The sequence below is a fragment of the Cynocephalus volans genome, chromosome 9, assembly GCF_027409185.1.
Source record: "Cynocephalus volans isolate mCynVol1 chromosome 9, mCynVol1.pri, whole genome shotgun sequence".
Taxonomy (NCBI): Eukaryota; Metazoa; Chordata; class Mammalia; order Dermoptera; family Cynocephalidae; genus Cynocephalus; species Cynocephalus volans.
The window spans coordinates 96,224,528-96,244,353 of record NC_084468.1 but is presented as its reverse complement, the minus strand read 5'-3'; the positions used below and the strand labels follow the sequence as shown (position 1 = coordinate 96,244,353).

Here is a 19,826-nt window from a genome sequence, read left to right as displayed (position 1 = left end):
CGGGATTGGGGAGATGGGGCTGACCTCCAGGCCTCTTCCTCCTCCTCCGCGCCCTTCCCCCACTCCTCCCACCACCTTCGCGGAAGCTAAACTGTCCCCCAGGGCGGGGAGAGGTCTCGCCGCTTCGCGCAATCCGTCGCAAAGAGTTAATTTTTCCGATCGCATGAGGGGGAGGAGATTTCCCTGTAGACGAGTAAAAAGGGTGATGGACGAACGTGCGGGCACTAAGACCGCAAGGCATTCATTTCCTCCTACGGTGGATGCGGACGCCGGGAGGACAGCCCCAGAGCGAGGAGCTGGGAGCGGAGGCACAGGCAATGCTCAACCCTGGATGTAGCTGAGAGGGGTCGGGAGAGAGACCGACCGCCGGAGACCGAGCGGCGAGGGGAAGACCTAGGGGGGTGGGTGGGGGAAGCAGACAGGAGAGCTCGCGAAATCAAGCGCTTTACAGATCATTTTATTTTGTATAGAGAACACGTAGCGACTCTGAAGATCAGCCCCAATGAACATGTCAGTGTTGACTTTACAAGAATATGAATTCGAAAAGCAGTTCAACGAGAATGAAGCCATTCAATGGATGCAGGAAAACTGGTAGGTGATGCTTTCGTGTGATTCTGTTCCCGGGAGCCCTGCGCGTCTTCCCGGAGTGCCTTAATGTCGGTGTTCCCTGTCCGCGGTGAATGGAGCGACGAATCGCGGGCTGCAGTAGCCGGTCGCTGAGTTCTCGGGTCTCCGGGCTGCAGGAGACACTGGGGCCGCATGAATCGCGCTGTCTCTAGGTGCCCCTGTAGGAACCGTGGCTACACAGGCATCTTTTATAAAGATTATATAACGTAGAACATATATGTGTGCATAGAGTGATGTCTGAGCGACAGGGAAGGCGGGAGAGATGCCACAGACCAGGTACCCTACCTGTACTACCTCCTGGTTTTCAGTCTAGGTTTGGGTTTTCTTGCTCGGCTTCCCGCAACCGGAGTGTGGAAGGCAGTGGAGGGAGGACCCCGTGTTAACCCTCTCCCGTCCGCCGCCCTGGGCTCTGGTGCTGGCTCTCCCCATCCCTCGTGTCCTTTTCTCCTTGCAGCTTTCCTACTTAACTGCCCTGCAGACTGCCGGTCCTCAGCCGGATGCCTTCTTTCCAGACCCCTTTCCCCACGCGGATCCCTTTCCGGTTTCATAAAGAGACGGGAGGGGGGAGGGGGCAGAGGAGGGGACAATGAGAACAGAAGCAAAAATGAATGAATCAGAGCGAGTGTAGTCACGCCATTATTAAGTTTCTGTTTTACGTTAACGCCTTTTGGACACATTCACTTCTAATTCAGTGGGAGCTGCTGATTGGAGTTCAGGCACACAGATCTAAAACCCATCGGTCCTTGGGGGGTTCTTCCCCAGAAAAACTTCTAACCGGGGAGAACATCTTTCTTGTTTTCTGTGTTCTCTCCGCCAGTCCTTTTGAAAATTCCTGTGTGGGAGGCGATCCAGTGTCACCTTGCAATATTTAACAGGGGAGGTCATCTCGCTTCTTCCTTGTAGGCAGAGCTGTGGCAGAAATATTTCTCTCCTCTCTTCAACCCCGAGTCTGGCGTTCAGTAAAGTGCAAGCCCAACGCACCTCAGGGCTGGGCAGTGGCCCGCAGCCTCCTGGAGGCTTGATGGAGGAAGGCCGGTCTGGAGGGGCTTCCGGGCGCCGGGGGATTTCGCCCGCCGCGTGCGCCCGCGCGCGTGCCCCCTGTCCTCACGACCTGCCTTCCCTCCCTCCTGTCATCAATGGGAAACCAGAGACTCCGGCGCGCCCGAGGCAGGGGCGGGTTGGTGCAGTAGGAGGGGGTGCCGCGGGCTGGAGTCGGGGTAGGGGGGTTCAACTCCCTCTGCTCCCGCCCTTCCCAGTCGCCTACAAGCCTCCTCGTGTTGGGCCGGTGCGCGCCCGCCCCCAGCCTCCTGTCGGCCGGCCTTTTGCGGTCGCAGCCGGGCGGAGCCAGCCGTCTGGGCCGCGCGCGCCTGTACCGCGCGCTCACGCAAGCTGCGGCGTGGCTGAGGGCCGCTGTGGACTAGGGGCCCAGGGGCCGGAGGGCGCGTCCCGCCAGAGCCGGAGCCTAAGGGGGACGCGAGCAGCTCGGAAGGACGGGAAGTGCGGCAGGCACGTGGGGCGCGCCCGGGCCGCCTAGGCCCAAAGCTCCGGGGGTGGGTCCGGAAGGTGGTTGTACGCCGAGAGTCCCGATCCCGTAGGCGATCAGACTTTCAGAGGCCGCGGCGTTTGGGGAGGCCGAACCCCCTCGCGCTCGCCGCCCGCGGTCCTTCTCCAGATGCACTTCCTCCCTCCGCGTAGGGGGTGGTGCTGAAGGCGGGGAGGGGGCGGTGACCCGGGCTGGCGGGCGCCGGGAGCAACGCAGCTGGTCCGCCTAGGGCCCAGTTCTCCGCAGCTGTTTACGGTAGCCTGCGCTACTCGTGCCCATCTTCCTCCCCCATTAGCCCTGTGTGCTCTGCATTTTTCTTTTTAAAGATGACCGGTAAGGGGATCTTAACCCTTGACTTGGTGTTGTCAGCACCACGCTCACCCAGGGAGCTAACCGGCCATCCCTATATGGGATCCGAACCCATGGCCTTGGGTGTTATCAGCACCGCACTCTCCCAAGTGAGCCACAGGCCGGCCCTGCTCTGCATTTTTTAATGTCTGCCTTGTCTACCGCTGGCTGCATCCTGCTTGAACCAGGCTTTCCGGGGTCAGCTTCCCCTCGCTCTGCCGGCTAAGCGCATTCACTGTCTGCGGGCCCTCCCTTCTACCACCGCGGTAGATAACTGCCTTTTATTGACTTGTTGCCTTTTCTCTGAGGCCACTTCCTATTCCTGCTCCAGGTACCATTTCCCGCCTGTTCTTTCCACTTAATAAGTATTCGCCGAGCCAGACAGGTCCTAGCCCTTTTGGGACTGAACATGACAAAAATGCGCGAATTTATCTTTGCCTGTAAGGCTCTGACCACTATTTCCTCCGAGCTCTTAAGTACCTTTCATCTGGCAATATCTTCCTGGCTTTTGTTTATATATAAGGACATTTACATACATATCTGTGCCTCTCACCAGACCATCGGCTTTTTAGGGCACGGTCCACTCTTGGTTCTTGATTGTTAGATGCTTGTCCAGTGAGTTAAAATGGTGATTGGTGCCCATTTTATTGCCAGCACTACCTGTTAATACTCGTGACTTAACATGTGTTTTGTATATGTTGTTTTAGTCACATTTTAGGATTTTTCCCTTCCTGGCTTTTGCCCTCTTTGTTGACTTTATGTTCTTCTTGGATTGCATATTGCAGTCAAAGAATCCTGTTGGCTGTTACCCTTTCCTTGCAACTCTTCCTGACCCTAATTGTCTTGCTTTCTTCTTTACTCTAGATCTCATGCATTTCTTCCAATATTCTGGGGGCCCAATTTTAACCCCCCCCAAAAGAAAAACAACAGCCAAAGAGCCTTGAACCAAGTGTGTAAGAAAGTATCTTTTTTATTTCCCTTGTTAATAGAAGGATTGGACCCTCTTGAAGCCAGGGGAACTTGAGGAAACTGCAAAATACCTGTTCCACACTGACTAGCTTTAAATGATTTGGAATAGCTTAGCTTGTGGGGGAAAAACACATTGTAGTGAAGTTTCTACTTTGTCTTTTGAGAACTTATTTGTAGTTGTCCAAAAAAAATCCCTTAGACACAGCCTCAAACAAAACTTGTTAATTTGGAGAATTATCTCTCAAAAATCAGCTACATTGGCTTTTGAAGAATTGTGAGGGGGGCCAGGAATAATAGTGTTTAGCCACTATGCTATCAGTGCTAACTAGTATCATTTAAGAGGACCTAAAATAAGGATAGTTTATTAGACATACCCTATAATCCACACTTGTTACCTTAGCACATACTAATGGAATGGGGATCCATTTTCGAAGTGGTATTTGTATAAACACTAAAGAGTTTGACTGAGACAAGTTTATCAAGTTTACTCTTGCTTTAATGAATGATTAACCTTATACTCATTGGACTAGACATGACATAAATACTGTAGACTTTTTTAACTTTTCTAGCAAATAGTTCCATATGTAATAGAATAGCAGTTCAAATGCAGATAAGTATATTTCCTTGGAGAGTCATCCTGAGCCTCATCTTAAAACTGTATGTCCGGTTAAAAATATGCTGGGTCATGTTATCTGGTAAACGAGAGTTTATTACACCAGGTAGAAGAAAATGCCTGCTTTAGTTTAGCTCAAAATAGGGTTTTTGAATTCCGATTTTACACTGAAAAGCCCCTGTGATTTTACAACATTGAAAATAGAGACATTTTGTTCTTTTTTGAGATGTCTGGCCTTTACTTGTTATTTTTTACTAATAGCTGACTTAGAAGTGCTGCTAGCAAGGGAGCAAACTCACCCAGTGATTGGTAAGGCAATATAAAATTCATTGAGTACGAAGGGAAGCTGGGCTATGCCTTTCCCTCTTTTAGCAGCCTGCCAGGTTTGTGCTAACAGCAGTGGATGCTAGTTGCTCCGGTTGTAATCGTCCGGCCAATGATGATTATCTTCTGATGTCGGCTGACACGGTGCTCACCAATAGGAAAGCAGGAGGCCTGTGCTGACTGCTGTAACATTATGTATGTGCCGTGACGTCTTCAAAGGGCTTGCCTAGAACCTCATAAAACCCTCCCCCCTCTCCTGGCATCCTCCACACATCCAGCCTCAGTGCTTTGTATATTTTTCTGACTTTCTCCCTTCTCCCTCCGGTGGTGATGGTTGTAAGGGTTTTATTGTTTTTGTATTTTGGATTCTGTATTGTACAGTCTGTAAGATAGTGTAGGAATTTTTAGAATTAGATATTGTCCAGCCAAGGAAACCCTTTTATTCAACAATTTGTTTTTACCAAAGGAAAAAATGGAAACACCTTAAAAGGAATCATACATCAATATGTTCTTTCTTATATGTGAGGTTTAGAGAGTAACACAATGGACAATTTGAGGATTAAAGAACATAAATAGTATTATAAACCTGTATTAGGATTTTACACAAAATACAGCAGCCTGCTGTTGATGAAACTTCAAATGCAGACATAGAATTAGGCTATTGTTTTTCCTGTAGTGAGGATTGCTTTCAACTGCTCTCTGAAATCCTTGTGATCTGCTGCATGCATTTGTAAGAAAAATGACTAGAAAATATGCAGCTTGTGGCTATGGAACAGAACAGGCCAGAGTTTCATTTAGTCATTAATATTACAGCAAGTATAAATTTGGTCAGCTGTCTAAGAAAATGCTGCGTCCATATTGTACTCATTATGTTGCTTATCACTTATTTTGGAGAATCACAACTTATATTAATCTTAGGATGAAAAGTCCTAAGTGTGTGAGACTTAACATGTCATTCAATAAACTTAAGAAAGCATTGGGATATAGATGGAATATGAGTTAAGAGTGAGAAGACTGAGAAAATATGTAGAGAAGAAAAATGGGATCTATGATATAATCCTAGAAAATAATGAAGAGGTGTGTAGAAATTTTAAGCTGAACTTTCATGTATCTTTTAAGAAATTATGTATATTAATGCAATCCTTGTTTGTTTAGGATTCACAAGGATGAAAGCCAGCTTAATGCAAAATTATTTTATGATTATATTATCCATCTATATATTTGCGTTAGTTATAAATGGTATATGGTGATAAATTGGAAGTTGAATTTTGTGATCTCCAGAAGGTTGCCTGTTCCTTGTATGTTAAATGATGATTTTAAAAGTGTCAAGGTGTAACATTGGAATTTAACTCCATAGTCAACCCATTCTATATCTAAGAGTTGCTTTACATATTTCTTTGAAAGAAGAATCTTTCAGCTTAGACAATTGAAAAGTTATGAGGGTGATGGAGACTTAGAAATAAATATTTAGGAGGAGTCTGGCACTATTCTGGCAATTCAAGATTTCATCTTTGCTTCAATTATCTAGAATATTTCAGGCCCAAGTATTTTCTTAAATGAGTTATCCAAAAATTGCTTCTGATTCATTTAATTTTTCATATACAGACACAAGTGAGCTGAACTGTCCTTTATTAAGAAGAACCAGACTTTCATCCACAGAATTTGCATCAGCTCTACTTTTACACTCTACAAAGTCTCTAGCTTTAAATCTGCCTGTTCGCTTTTACTCTCCATTTGTCTTTGTTAGAAGAGCTCAGGCATTTACATAGAAGAGTTACCTATAGCACATGTTTGTGAATGAAAATATAACTTGCCTTTAATGTAATGTTAAGGCTCATAACTTCATTCTTTTATCCATATTCTGATTGTTTTTATGGGTATATGGCAGTACAAAAGGGTAATGTTGGTGTAGTTATTCAGATTTCAGAGAACTTTTAAAAAACAGCAGTTGAAGTATAAGTCAAGCACAGAAAGTCAAATAACACATGATCTCACTCATATGTGGAATCTAAAAAAAAAAGGGGTTCTCATAGAAGTAGAGAGTAGAATAATGGTTACAAGAGGCCGGGAGGGGTTGGGGAAGGAGAAAAGGTAGACTAATGGGTACAAAACTATCCTATCTACCCTAAATGAATCACTGTGCAATATATGCACGTATTGAAACAACATAATACCCCACAAAAAAAAATTGGGGGGGGAAAGCATCTCTAAATTATATTTAACCTTCAATATTTAATTTTATTTATTATTTTCTTGGTTGCTGGCAGGTACAGGGATTTAACCCCTGGACCTTGGTGTTATCAGCACCACACTCTAGCCAACTGAGCTAATCAGCCAGCCCCTCAGTAATTTATTTTAGACATAGATTAGTCCTTCTCTGAAATATTATCCCAGAGTAAAATATGTAAGTTTTTAATTTTAAGTTTGTTGTGCAAGAATTATCCAGAGCATCAGAACCATGTAAGTCATCTAAGTTCAAGCTGATGCATTTATCATGATTCATTTCTATATTGAACATTTATGGTTTTTGTTTTAAGGTTCTTAATTCCTGGTATATTGGAATAGCAAGTGCTTTAGAAAAACTTTTGTTTAGTCAGTCATCCACTATGAACTTATTGAAATTTAACGGTAAGCATTTACTTTGCACAAAAAAACTACAAGTGAGAAAATTTTACACTTTTGTTTGCTGAGATAAATTAGATAAATTTGCTGAGATATATTAGATACGCTAATCGGAAACGATTTTGCTGGGTAGAGAATTGCTCAAACAGTTTTCTAATACTTCTGTTCCCTTCAATGTTTCATCATGTTTTTGTTTTTTTCTCTCTAAAGATTTTATCCAAGAGTTCCTAATTGCAATATGAGGAGAGTATCATTGATGTAATATACTTTGGGGAAGGAGATCCCTCAAAACACATTATATCAAGTTTATGACCACATATTTTAAGTGAAACAAGTATGATTTCTTTTTAATAAAGATAAATTTCAGATATTTTAGCTCAGTCTTTAATTTTATTAACACCTATCTGTAGAGCTAGTTTTTTTAAATGATCCCCTGAGTTTGGAGGCTGACTTTTTGAATTGGTTATTTGTTAACTCCTAATGAACAGAATAAAAGATCATTTCTTGAAGACTGAAAAAATAAATGAAATGGATGGTTACTGTTTATCTTTGCTAGGATAGTACAGACTTTTACCTAGAAGATTATATGTATATACGAGGGTACTTCAAATAATTCATGGAAAAATAGAATTAAAACATAATATAATCTTTCCATGACCTTTTTGAAGTACTCTTGTATATATATACACATATACATGTCCATATACATAAACATACATTAAAAGTGACATTGAAATAATGACAACTGATAACGCATGAAAGATCATTTCTTGCCTACCACAGGAGCATCTTGCTGAATTGAACATACTTTTCTAAATTTGCTGCAAAATAGGTCCTAATAAAATTGACCATATTGTCAATTTTGAAAAAAGAATAGTTAAATATGATTTTAATAAACATTTTATAGATGCAAAAATCGAACATTTAGTGCAATTATTACTGAATTTTTAAAAACTTCAGTAGGTTTAAGAATGGCTAAAACCCTCATGTTTTTCTGTCTTTTAAGCCCAGTTGCTTAGCTCTTTCTATTCATAAGGGTGATGTTAAAATGTAAAAGGTTTTAAGCCGCTAGGCCCACCCTAATTGGGGTAATTGACTTTTATAGGTGATGTGAGTTCAGTGGAATTGAATGCTTTGAAGCTGAGAATTTCATGGTCTTGTTTTTGGAGGCTTAATGCAAAAAGGTCTGATGAGAAGGTTTACTCCTGAAACTTTTTTTTTTTTTTTTAATTTGAGACTTCTATTGAAGTCTGTAGGTGCCTTAAGCTTTTAAAAGCTGTACTAGCAGTGATTATCATTATAATAAGAGGGCGGAAGCTCAATAAAAGGTATTTTACAAGAAAAAGTATCCTAAATATCACCTTCTACAGTTTCCTCTTATGACTTTTTGATACAGATTTCATTTAAAAATCTTAGAAAGTATGGTAGGTTTTCTTCATTCTGGAGCAATGATACTAATAGTCGATACTTCCATAGTTACTTGCTGATTGAAGGCACTCTTAAAATGTTTTACATATGTTAACTTAATCCTCACAACCACTCTTTGATGTATTATCTTTTACACAACAGAAAACTGAAGCACAGTTTGGTTATATGAGTGGGGATTTGCATGTGGGGACAAGAAGAGGGGAAATGGGCTCCACCCCTGACTAAGGCTTGGACTGTGGGGTAGAGATGGGGGCAGGTCACACAGGCCCCAATCATCCCCTTACTTGAATACTAATGAATATTCAGTCAGTAACACAATGCACTTGAAAACGTGGCTGCACTGAAAATATACCTGTGGTTTTAGTCAATGATGTCACAAGTGTCCTTTGTCATAATTTTCACTAAGTAGATCCTGAACACTTAAGGCCTACAGAAAGCCCTTGTTTGTTTTACTGGGTGTAATGAACATTAAACTGTAAATACTTCACAGTTCAAATCATTAAGAATTATTTTCTGAGTATCATTCATTCAAGATCTGTCAACACTTAATTTCAGAAAGCCATGACACCTTTAATGATGCTTCTATTATAAAATATTTACAATTTCATCTAAAACAAACTGAGGGCACACAGATTTGGAACATTTCTTATAAAACTTTGGCCTGTAAACTATTTTGTCTGCTTCTCTGTGGTGTTAACCTCACATTCATCTTGGTTCTAGACTCCAGGCAGGTGTTAGGGATTACTGGTCACTAACTACTAGCCACCGCTGTTGACAGAAAAAAATATGTGGGTTGGGGATATCCTTCTTGGGAGGTGTCGAGCTAGGTCTCATAGACACCTCAAGCCCATTGCACAGACTGGGTCACAAACCCTTCACACGCAGGTCCACAAGCTTGGTAATAAGAAAAGGTCCTGGGAGCCATGGGTAAAAAACTAATAGGCTTTATTCAGAGCTAGGAGCAGCTGCCCTAATGGCCTCCCGGAGCATCCCGAGAAGTGCCATGTATCAGCTGTTAGTTCCTCATACTAAGGTCCCTAACCCAGGACACGTGGGTGCCCATACGCAATTACATTAGATAGTAATCAAGGAACACCTGGGTGCACGTGGCTTTTTACAGTAGATGCTCAGCAAGATTCTGAACATCTGAGAGGCCCTGACCATTTTCCTATATTTTCCCTACAGGAGGGATAGCTCCTACAATGTGAAGAATTAGAGTACCTTTTATTTTATTAGTTTTCCTGATTCTAAAGTAAGAAATACTTATAAGAAAAAGAAATGAAAACAAAAAAAAATAGAGATGCAGGAAAGAAAACACCTTTAAGTCTGATGTAGAGGCAGTTACTGCCCTTTTTTGCCATATTTGCTTCAACCCGGTTTCCAAGTTTCCTGTATACTTTAGATCATGCAGCAGACAACAGCAACAGACTGAGTTTCCTATCATGTGCCAGAGACTGTATTGGGTTAGATATTTGCATATTATTATTATTTTTTTTTTTAAAGATGACCGGTAAGGGGATCTTAACCCCCTTGACTTGATGTTGTCAGCACCACACTCAGCCAGTGAGCGAACCGGCCATCCGTATATGGGATCCGAACCTGGGGCCTTGGTGTTATCAGCACCACACTCTCCCGAGTGAGCCACGGGCTGGCCCCCTGCATATTATACCTTTTTATGTTGCTCTTTTTCCTCTTTACATTATATTTTTCATATCATTAAAACCTCTCCATAAGTATAATTTTCAGTAGCTACTTAATATTTTGTTTGGGCTTAAATTTATGTAACCATTCTCTTAATGCTGAACATGTTAAGCTTGTAATTAGAAATAATCCTCTGATGAACACCTTTGTATATCATTCTATATGTTTGATTTCCTTTAGATAAACATAAAGTATATAGTGTCCAGGGCAATGCCTCTTTTTAAGGTTATGATATCTACAGCCAGGTTGATGTCTGCTCTGGCAGGTGTAAAGCTAGGGCTTACAGACCCCTTGAGTCTGTTGCACAGATTGTGTTACAAACCCTCCACACAAAGGTCTGTGAGCTAGGTAATAGGGGAAGAAAAGGTTCTGGGAGCCGTGGGCATAGGAAAATGAATGGGTTTTATTCAGATCTAGGAGCAACTGTGCTAGTGGCTTCTCTGAGAGTTCTGAGAAGCACTGTGGATCAGAGCTGTTTGTCTTTTATACTTAAGTCCACAACCCTGGACACCTGGGTGCCCATACACAATTTACATTTAGTAACAAGGAATGCCTGAGAATATTTATAGCAAATGCTTGGCAAGATTCTGAACATCTGAGGGGCCCTAACATTTTCCTATTTTTCCCCAACAATCCACCCCTTCAGGGTCCCTCGCTGTACAATCTGTGCATTCAGAATCTTCTGCGATGTTCCTTTAGCAAGAATAAGTGACCCTTACGTTCAACCTATCATCTGTCCAATATGCCTTAAGGCTTGTCCTTAAGGTTTCTCTTGTAGTTTTGTTTTTTCAATTATTATCCGCACATGTCCAGTTAGTAGTCATCATTGGTTTGAAATTGTGTATGTTCAATAAGCCAACACATTGGTCACATGAACGTATGTCTGTATCCAGTTGACTCTGGTGCCCGCAGCCAGAACACTGGGCAAAAAGACAGGATTATTGGTATCAATAGGGGGAGTTCTCACCCCTCTGGTGAGGTACATGCTAGTTTGCCATCCTGGGAAAGGATGGTTGCAGGAATAGGTATCTTACCTGGCTTATGATACCATACATTATCTGCTAGTACTGTTGGATCTGTAGGTTTTATATGTAACAGTATAGGGGAACTCATAATTGGCCATAATGATAATACAAGTGTGCCCTTTGGAATAGAGTGCTTATCTGTTCCAGTCCGTGTTACCTTTACTCGAGGAGTCCAAGTACTTGTCACCCAAGGTGAAATTTGCAAGTCTTCTTCTAATCCTTTCCCCCAAGGCCCTATTAGGCCTACCCAGCATATATGGGGGGCTTCTATTTTCCAAGGCCATTCCCACTGTACTGTCTGTCCCTGTTGTAAACAGGTTGGGTCTGGTAAGAGAATATTTCCATTCTTGCCATATCCTGGCTTCAAAAGCTCATCTCTAGTAGTGACTTGCAGTTGTATAGGTGCTGCAGCCCTGTGCAACAGACCTTCCACCGAAGAGGGCCCACCCTTGCAGGGTCTCTCGTTTAGAATCCTGACTGTAGGCCATAACTGCTGTATCCACCCCTTCAGGGATGGGGGTTGGGCAGATAGCCTTAGCCCCCTTTTTAAAAGACCATTGTATCGCTCAATCATTCCTGCTGCCTGGGGATGGTATGGCACATGTAACTTACACTGAATAGACAACTGGGAAGCCTACTTCTGAATCTCATGTCCAGTAAAGTGGGTTCCATTGTCACTCTCTATGACTATAGGCCGGCCATACATGGCCGTAAGGCTATTCAATGCCTTTACAGTGTTTACCTGGTCTGGGGCCTTACAAGGCCATACAAACAAGACTAGTAGCTGTATCAACAGCAGTGAAGATGTGTCTGAAATTCTCTGACCTTGGCAGTGGTCCAACAAAGTCCACTTGCCATTGAGTCAGGGGCACCCTTCTTCGAGTTATTTGCCCATCTATATGGGGTACCCACAGGGGTTGTGAACTCTCTTGAGCACATACTGGATAAGCATGACAGGCATTTACTACATCTTCCCATTCTATGGCAAGGCCCATCTTTGAGCTGCCATCCACATGGTTCTGCTGCCAGCATGCTGCATTTGTCGATGTAACCACTGGGCTACATCAGCAGCTGGGGTTCTCTCCAGCCATCTTACCTTAGCCAAGGCATCAGCTTCATCATTTCCTGGACTGGCTAGGGAGAAATGTCCTGTGACATGAAAAAGGGTTACTTCTTTCTCATGCTCCAATTCCCATAACTCTTGCCACATGGCTTGTTCCCACAGGGGTTGGTGGCCTATCATTCACCATTGATATTTCCAAGTAGAAATGCAAAGGGTTAAACCTTTGTACACAGCCCAGCTGTGAGTACAGATGGTTGATGGCCCAGGCTCATTTTTTATTACTGTCCAAACAGCTCTCAATTCTGCCCATTGACTGCTTTGCCCTGTGCCATTTTCATACCACATAGTATCTGTTAAGGGCTGGACAGCAACAGCTGTCCATGATGCTGAGGGTCCCATGCTAGAGCCATCTGCTAGAGCTTGTTCTGTGATAGGTCCCTGTCCCTCATGGAAAGATGTAGCCTCCACCTCCATGGGTAGGAGTTGTGCCAAAGTTTCCTCCACAGCCTCTACTGGGCCTAGCACAGCTTGCAACTCTTTGGACAGAGGACTCATTGACACAGTGCTTCTTTGTTCTGTATATGCTCCCCATTTAGACAGAGTGGGAGTCTGAGCTACACCTGTTTTAGGGTTGGTTGCCCACGTGCACAGCCAACCTAGTATGGGATATGTTGTCCTTACTAGGACTTTGGCAGTTCCTGTGATAGCTTTGGTGGCCATCAAGGCAGAATATACAGCTGCTGCTAGCTGTTTTTCTATTAGAGAATAGTATACTTCAGCACCCTTCCAGAGCTAAGACCAGAATCCTACAGGTGTTCAGAATCGGTCTTGTCTCTGCCACAAACCCCATCCTAACCCTCTTGAATTAGACGTAAATATCACACAAAAGGCTTAGTGGGATCAGCCACTTGTAAAGCCTGTACTTGCTGTATTGCCCTTTTTGTAGCCCAGTAAGCCTGTTCTACTTCCTCAGTCCAATCCCAGGGGGCTCCTTTGTTAATGCATACAGTGGGCATGCCATATGAGCCATATGTGGTACAAAAGCTCTCCAATACCTCAGAAGTCCCAAATATGTCTGTAGCTGAGCTACAGTTGTGGGTCAAGGGTATGTCTGTATCTTGTCTACAATAGCTTCTGGGATGACCCTCATTTTACCCGACCAGACCACTCCTAGGGATTTGACTGACAGCCCAAGTCCTTGTACTTTGGCTGTGTTCACACCCACCCTTATTGTTCCAAATGGCTTAGCAGCATTGGAGCTGCCTGGGTTAAATCTGTAAGAGAATCAGAGGTTAACAACACATCAATGTAGTGAAACATTGTAACCGTGCTGGGCTTTGTCCACTTGGCTAGGTCCCCAGCCACCAAATCATGACAGATGGTTGGGTTATGCAGATAACCTTGGAGCAATACTTGAGAGGTCCACTGCTTCCCTTCCCAGATGAAGGCAAACTGATCTTGGCTATCGGCTGAGATTGGAATAGAGAAGAAAGCATTTGAAAGGTCCAATACATAATGATAAGCTCCCAGCTGAGTCATCAGCTGATCCATCAAGTCATGAACTGAAGGCACGGCTGCATGCAAAGGAGGCTCTACTTTTAGTTTGACAGTCTACAGTCATTCTCCAGGTACCATCAGGTTTTTTCACTGGCCATAACAGAGCATTAAATGGGCTATGAACTGGATGAAAAATGCCAGCCTTTTCTGATTCCAATATAGTGGCACTTATCTCTGCATGTCCTCCCAGTAGGTGATACTGCTTTACATTAACCACACTGCTTGGCTGGGGTAACACCTGTGGGTCATGTTTAGCATATCCCTGTAACACAGGCTAATTTATTGTTCGTATTCATAGCCGAAACTCTCCAACTGTTTGCAGATGCAAGCCATAAAGTACATCCATACCCAAGATGTACTCAGCTACTAGGGATATATACAGTATACACACAAGGGGACAATCATCCTATGCTTAATGGCGGTGACATAGCTTTGACTTCAATAGTTTCTCCTCCATATCCATCTATATGAACTGTGGCCCCTAGAAATTTATCTGGATTACCATATGTCAGGCTATATTCTACACCTGTATCCACCAACGCCAAAACACGCTGAACATTTGTCCTTGACCAATGTATTGCCAATTCAACGTGAGGCCTCTGGTCCTCGCCTGCCCTCAAAAGATGAGTACCTTAGTCTGCTCCCTAATCAAACTGGAACATTTCATCCGCCTCCTCAGAAGCAATCAAAAAATCCTTTAAGTCCACCGAGTGCACTTTGCTACCTGTTTCTGGACATTTAGTGAAACGCTGTTCAGGGTGTAATTGCTGCCACAAGGCAAACAGGACCTCATCTGGCTGCCCATCAATTTTCTCACTATCAACCCCAGCTGCAAGCAAGTCAAGCCACATCTGCCTACAGCTAGTCTTGCTTGGTTCCCTCAGGATAAGATCCTGATTATTTCTTAGGGGTTGGGTCTTAGCCACCTTCCAGACCTCTTGCTTGTCTTTTTCTCCTCTACTTCACCCAGACTAGCTATCATGGTCATTACTTCATGTATAGGATGACTAACGTATAGGGCCAGTATGGCCATCAGTGAACCAAAGGATGTTGACAGGGCATTTTGCAGTACTATGTCTCGCATGCTCCCTGTAAAATTTTCATTGTCTGGGCCACAGGTGTTCACATTAAACATGGACTGCCTCATCCCCAGCTCCCTGAATTATTTGAGCTAACTCAGCATATGTTTGCTATTTACTAACAATCTTGGGCAATTCTCCAGCATTTGCCCACATGGTTCGGGCAGCTGCACTCACCCATTCCATTAAGGAGTGATTATCTGGCCCTTGTGCGTATCTGCAGCTATTCTGTAACTGCTGCCTCAGGGACGGGTACATGGTGATGGAGGCCAATTTTTCCATCTCCTCCCTAGATCATACCACACTATTCACCCCAAGGTCCCATAACTGCAGCAGCCAAGCAGCTAGAGGCTTCCCCTGTTTCTGCCAGAACTGTCTCCCTAAATCAACTAATTCAACCTGGGTGTATGGGACATAGGTAGTGAATTCAGTTACCTGTGGATCACCCTCCGGTTGTCCACCTAGTCCTATAGACTGCTCATGTTTCAGTTTCTGGTGTACAACAGGTCATGCCTAGAGATACAAAGTCTCCTCCAACTCACCACTGGATTTGTAGTTCTTCCAGGTATAAGAGGCAGGGGTGCCCAGTCGCAGCACATCATCCTCCAGACAGATCATCCATGCTTCCAACAGCTCTGCTTTCTTCTTTAAATCTCGATCAGTTTGTATTATAGTGAGAAGTAGCCAGGCACTGGTCAGCAGAAAAGTGGCCACCAGACACCATATATTCAAGGATCACCCTCCCAAGGGGCTCTCCAAGGCTGCACTGCTTCATGGAGTGCCTGGTCTATGTTGACTTGTAGTATAGTAAGAAGCAACCAGATCCCGGTCAACAGGAAAGTGGCCAGAGAGCACAACATATTCAGGAGTAGCCACATTTCCTCCCTCTCCAAGGGGCTTATGGCTCCTGTACCAATTGTAAAGCTAGGACTTACAGACCCCTCGAGTCTGTTGCACAGATTGGGTTACAAAACCTCCACATGCAGGTTTGTGAGCTAGGTAATAGAAAAAAAAGGTTCTGGGAGCCGTGGGTATAGAAAAATGAATGGATTTTATTCAGATCGAGGAGCAACTGTCCTAGTAGCTTCTCTGAGAGTTCTGAGAAGCACTGTAGATCAGAGCTATTAGTCTTTTATACTTAAGTCCATAACCCTGGACACCTGGGTGCCCATACACAATTACATTAAGTAGTAACAAGGAATGCCTGAGGATATTTACAGCAAATGCTAGGCAAGATTCTGAACATCTGAGGGGCCCTGACATTTTCCTATTTTTCCCAACAGCAGGGAAAGGGGATTCACACCCTTCTTAGCACTGAAGAGCAGCATGTCTTAAAAATCTTTGATAAGTTGATAGGAAAATGTGATAGCCCATTGTTTTCACTTGTATTTAGTTGATTTCTAGAGAGGCTGAAAAATTATTGATTTTGTGTTTTCCATTTGCTCTTACAAATTATCTGCACCTGTCATTTTCTAATTAGCTATTTGCTTCCACTTGGGATATATTAAGGATATTAGCCTTTTGTTTAGCATGACTATTTCCAAGTAATTTCTCTTCCAGGGTGATTTCTGTAGCCTTTCATACACTAATTTTCCATAGTTGGGAGCAGATCTAGCAACTAGTTTAGTATATAAAATAGAAATGTTTTTTATTACCATCTAAACTAGTAGAAACAACTATGCTTAATAAATGACCTGTAGGTTAATAGCCTTAGCAGGAAGAAGGGAAGACAGGCTGTGTTTGTTGGGTTTATCCTGTTCAGTGTGAGTAGAAAGGAATTAGTTTCTTTGACTTCCTGATCATTTTTGGACTTTCTTATTAACTGCATTTATTTTTCAGTCTTTCAAGGTGTGGTGACGAGTATTCATTGTGGTGTTGTAGTATAGCGGTTAAGCCCATGGACTGTAGAGCCAGTGTCTGGGTTCAAGTTGTGGCCCCACCACTAGGAACTGAATGATCTTCAGGCAGGTTAATTAGCTTCTCTCTGCCTAGTTCCCTCATCTCTAAATTTAGCACGGTGAAGATAATGATATTGAAATCTATCAATCTACCTTAATAGGTTAAGAAAATTAAACAAGTTATTTTACATTAAGTCCTTTAAACAGTACCTAGCACATACATTTTTATTGCACCATTGTTGTTGTCTGCACCATAGCTATGGGATCAAGAGGGAAAAGGGAGGCTGTATGGAATAATAATAAAATTCCTGAGCCAACCCCAAATGGCCATGCTGTCTGTCCTCCAAATGTGAGATAAAGAGTTGCATTACAGAAGAGCCACTAGCGAGGTAGGTGCTGAAGGAAAAAAAGTGACTTAATGACATCAACTCCACCTTTAAGAAACATGTAATCTACTTTGAAAGATCCTGGCAAGAGAAAACATTATTAATATAAAAGGGGTTTAATAAGTGTGGGATCCCAGCTTTACTGCAAACATTTGGAAACATTTCCAGAAGCTGTGCTTTATCTTCAATCACACATAACACAGTGTGAAGTACAGGCAATCCTGGTAACAGGACACTGGTTACTAATTTATTTTCTATAAAATGCCTGTGATTACTTCATTTAATAATTTATTCAGCAAATGCATATAGTCTCTGTATCAAAGTTATATACATTCAAGATAATAAAATCGCTCTATCAATCAGTGACATGATACTGGCTGAATGTAGGAGTTATGGAGCTTGCAAATTTATACTTCAAGTAAGTCCTTGGTCATTGTTCAAAGATAATGTTATTTAAACAAGAGAGGCCTGGCTGTTTTGATTCTTGGTGAAGTAAAATAAGAGACCATCACATAGCATCAGTTTTCTTTTAATGTGACTGAGATGTGGTAAGCCTCTGGTAGAGAAACCATTTAAGTGCAGTCTTTTCTTGGAGGTTCCTAATTCTCTCATTCATGAGACAGGGAGATGGGGGGAGCTTCTTCCATGTTCTTATTAATCCCCTCCCAGGCTCCCCATCCAGGCCTGCAGTTGGCGGCTTGCACAACTTGTGATGGGAGCACAGGTAAAGAAAGCATGCTTTGTATTAGAGTTGTTTTATAACTAGCCTCCAAGCCAATAATACTGAAGTCATAAGTGGAATGTCCCCCTGGGCCCCTATCAACTGCAGAGTGATTCCCTTTTCAGACCCAGTATTGTAGATACTTGGAATTGGTGGTTTTAACACTTGAAGTTTTGACTTGGAGAATGACCCCAAAGGCCTGGAAAATGAAGCAGTATTTTTATTTTGCTGACGTCAAACTTGAGAAACATCCATTTGTCAGAGCAGTTGTGTGGTGTGCTTTCTTTACTTATTGTCTGATAGGTAGTAATTCTCCTGAAAAATTAGAAACTTTGCTCCCTGTGAAAAATGGCCCCAGAAAGGAGTGCAGCAATTGGTACTAACTATGAAAGTAAGAGATTTAAGAGATTTAAGATGTAAGAACATTGTGATGCTTAATCAGAAAATGTGGTTTTATGGAGTTTTTTAGTGTAAAGGAGTGGTTTTTAAACTTGTTTGCTCATGTCCCTCTAAAAGAACTTTGAACAACTATGTACTGCCTTACGCACTTAAAACTTTTCATTGTAAATTGAAATAAATTTTAATTTTAATAGAGGTAGAATAAATTACACATCTTATAAAATGAACAAAGGTAAGGATTGGCTAATTACAATAAATATTTGATGACATGATAAGATAGGTTTATCTACTTCATTTAATATACAATGAATCTGAAATATATCACATAACACTCTTATCCATGGTTTTATTCAATTGGTAGTTTGAAAAAACATTCCACTTACATTTAAAAGAATCAACAGCACTTACCTTATAGCTTCTGGTTGGTCTAAATCAGAACATTCTCATATTCAGGATGTAGAGAGTTTAATCAGAAGGGAAGAAAATGAAGATAGCATGCTCTTGCTCATCATTGTTTTTACATTGTTTGGAGGCTAGAAGGAGAGACACGGGTAGGCTATCAAGTATCTTAAAGAGAGTTTTATTGACTGCAGAGAAGGAAATAAGATGATAGCATTTCCATGTGTGTTGGTGGTCATTAAGAATAGTCTCCTAACCTGATAAAGCAATTGGTCAGTCCATTCCACTTGGCTCTGGTTGTTTGAGGGTTCTTCTACATGTTAACCTGAAACTTATACTCTTATCCCTCCATGAAATGTTCTTCTACTATTGATTTGAAAGTTATGTCCCTCCATCAGTCCTCGTTCTGACTCTAGCTGTATTTATTCCCACTCGTGTATGACCATCTTGTATGTATTTGAAAATGGTTATTATGTCCTCTCTAGGCCTTCTTTTTTCACCCATTTCTCAAATGTCATTTGCAGTCCACTAGTAATTCATATATATACATCTGAAAAGTAAAAAAATGAGCCATCTTTTGCTTTGAACAATTAAGTATTATTTACTAGGAAACTACTAAGAGGTTTATTAGAGACTTGCTATGAGGTGGGGGTGGGGTTCTAATTTAGTTTTCTGCTAAAAGGGCTGCCACACAGTGCTTGGAACATTGCAAATCTCCTACTGTGTATCACATTCTGGAAAATTTAAGGACACTTGTCAGTGAGTCAGTATGGTTGTCTTAAGTTGTAGGGTTTTTTTGTTTGTTTTTTAAAAGATGACCAATAAGGGGATCTTTACCCTTGACTTGGTGTTGTCAGCACCACACTCTCCCAAGTGAGCTAACCAGCCATCCCTATATAGGGATCTGAACCCGTGGCCTTGGTGTTATCAGCACCACACTCTCCCAAGTGAGCTAACCAGCCATCCCTATATAGGGATCTGAACCTGTGGCCTTGGTGTTATCAGCACCACACTCTCCCAAGTGAGCCATGGGCTGGCCGTAAGTTGTAGTTTTTAATTACTGTTCTTGCATTCATATTTGCAAAATGCCTTTTTGAGCCTGTATTTGTGATTGCTGATACTGC

At 42.5% G+C, this 19,826-nt stretch overlaps 1 protein-coding gene across 1 annotated transcript in view; it reads left to right on the top strand.

Moving 5' to 3' along the window:
• Positions 1–502: 502 nt before the first annotated feature.
• The window catches only part of ELOVL6 (ELOVL fatty acid elongase 6), a 117,966-nt gene continuing 98,642 nt past the window's right edge, over positions 503–19,826 (top strand). Inside the window, exon 1 of the mRNA XM_063108796.1 lies at positions 503–591. Within this exon, the coding sequence (XP_062964866.1) occupies positions 503–591 (89 nt within the window). The remainder of the gene's footprint in view (positions 592–19,826) is intronic.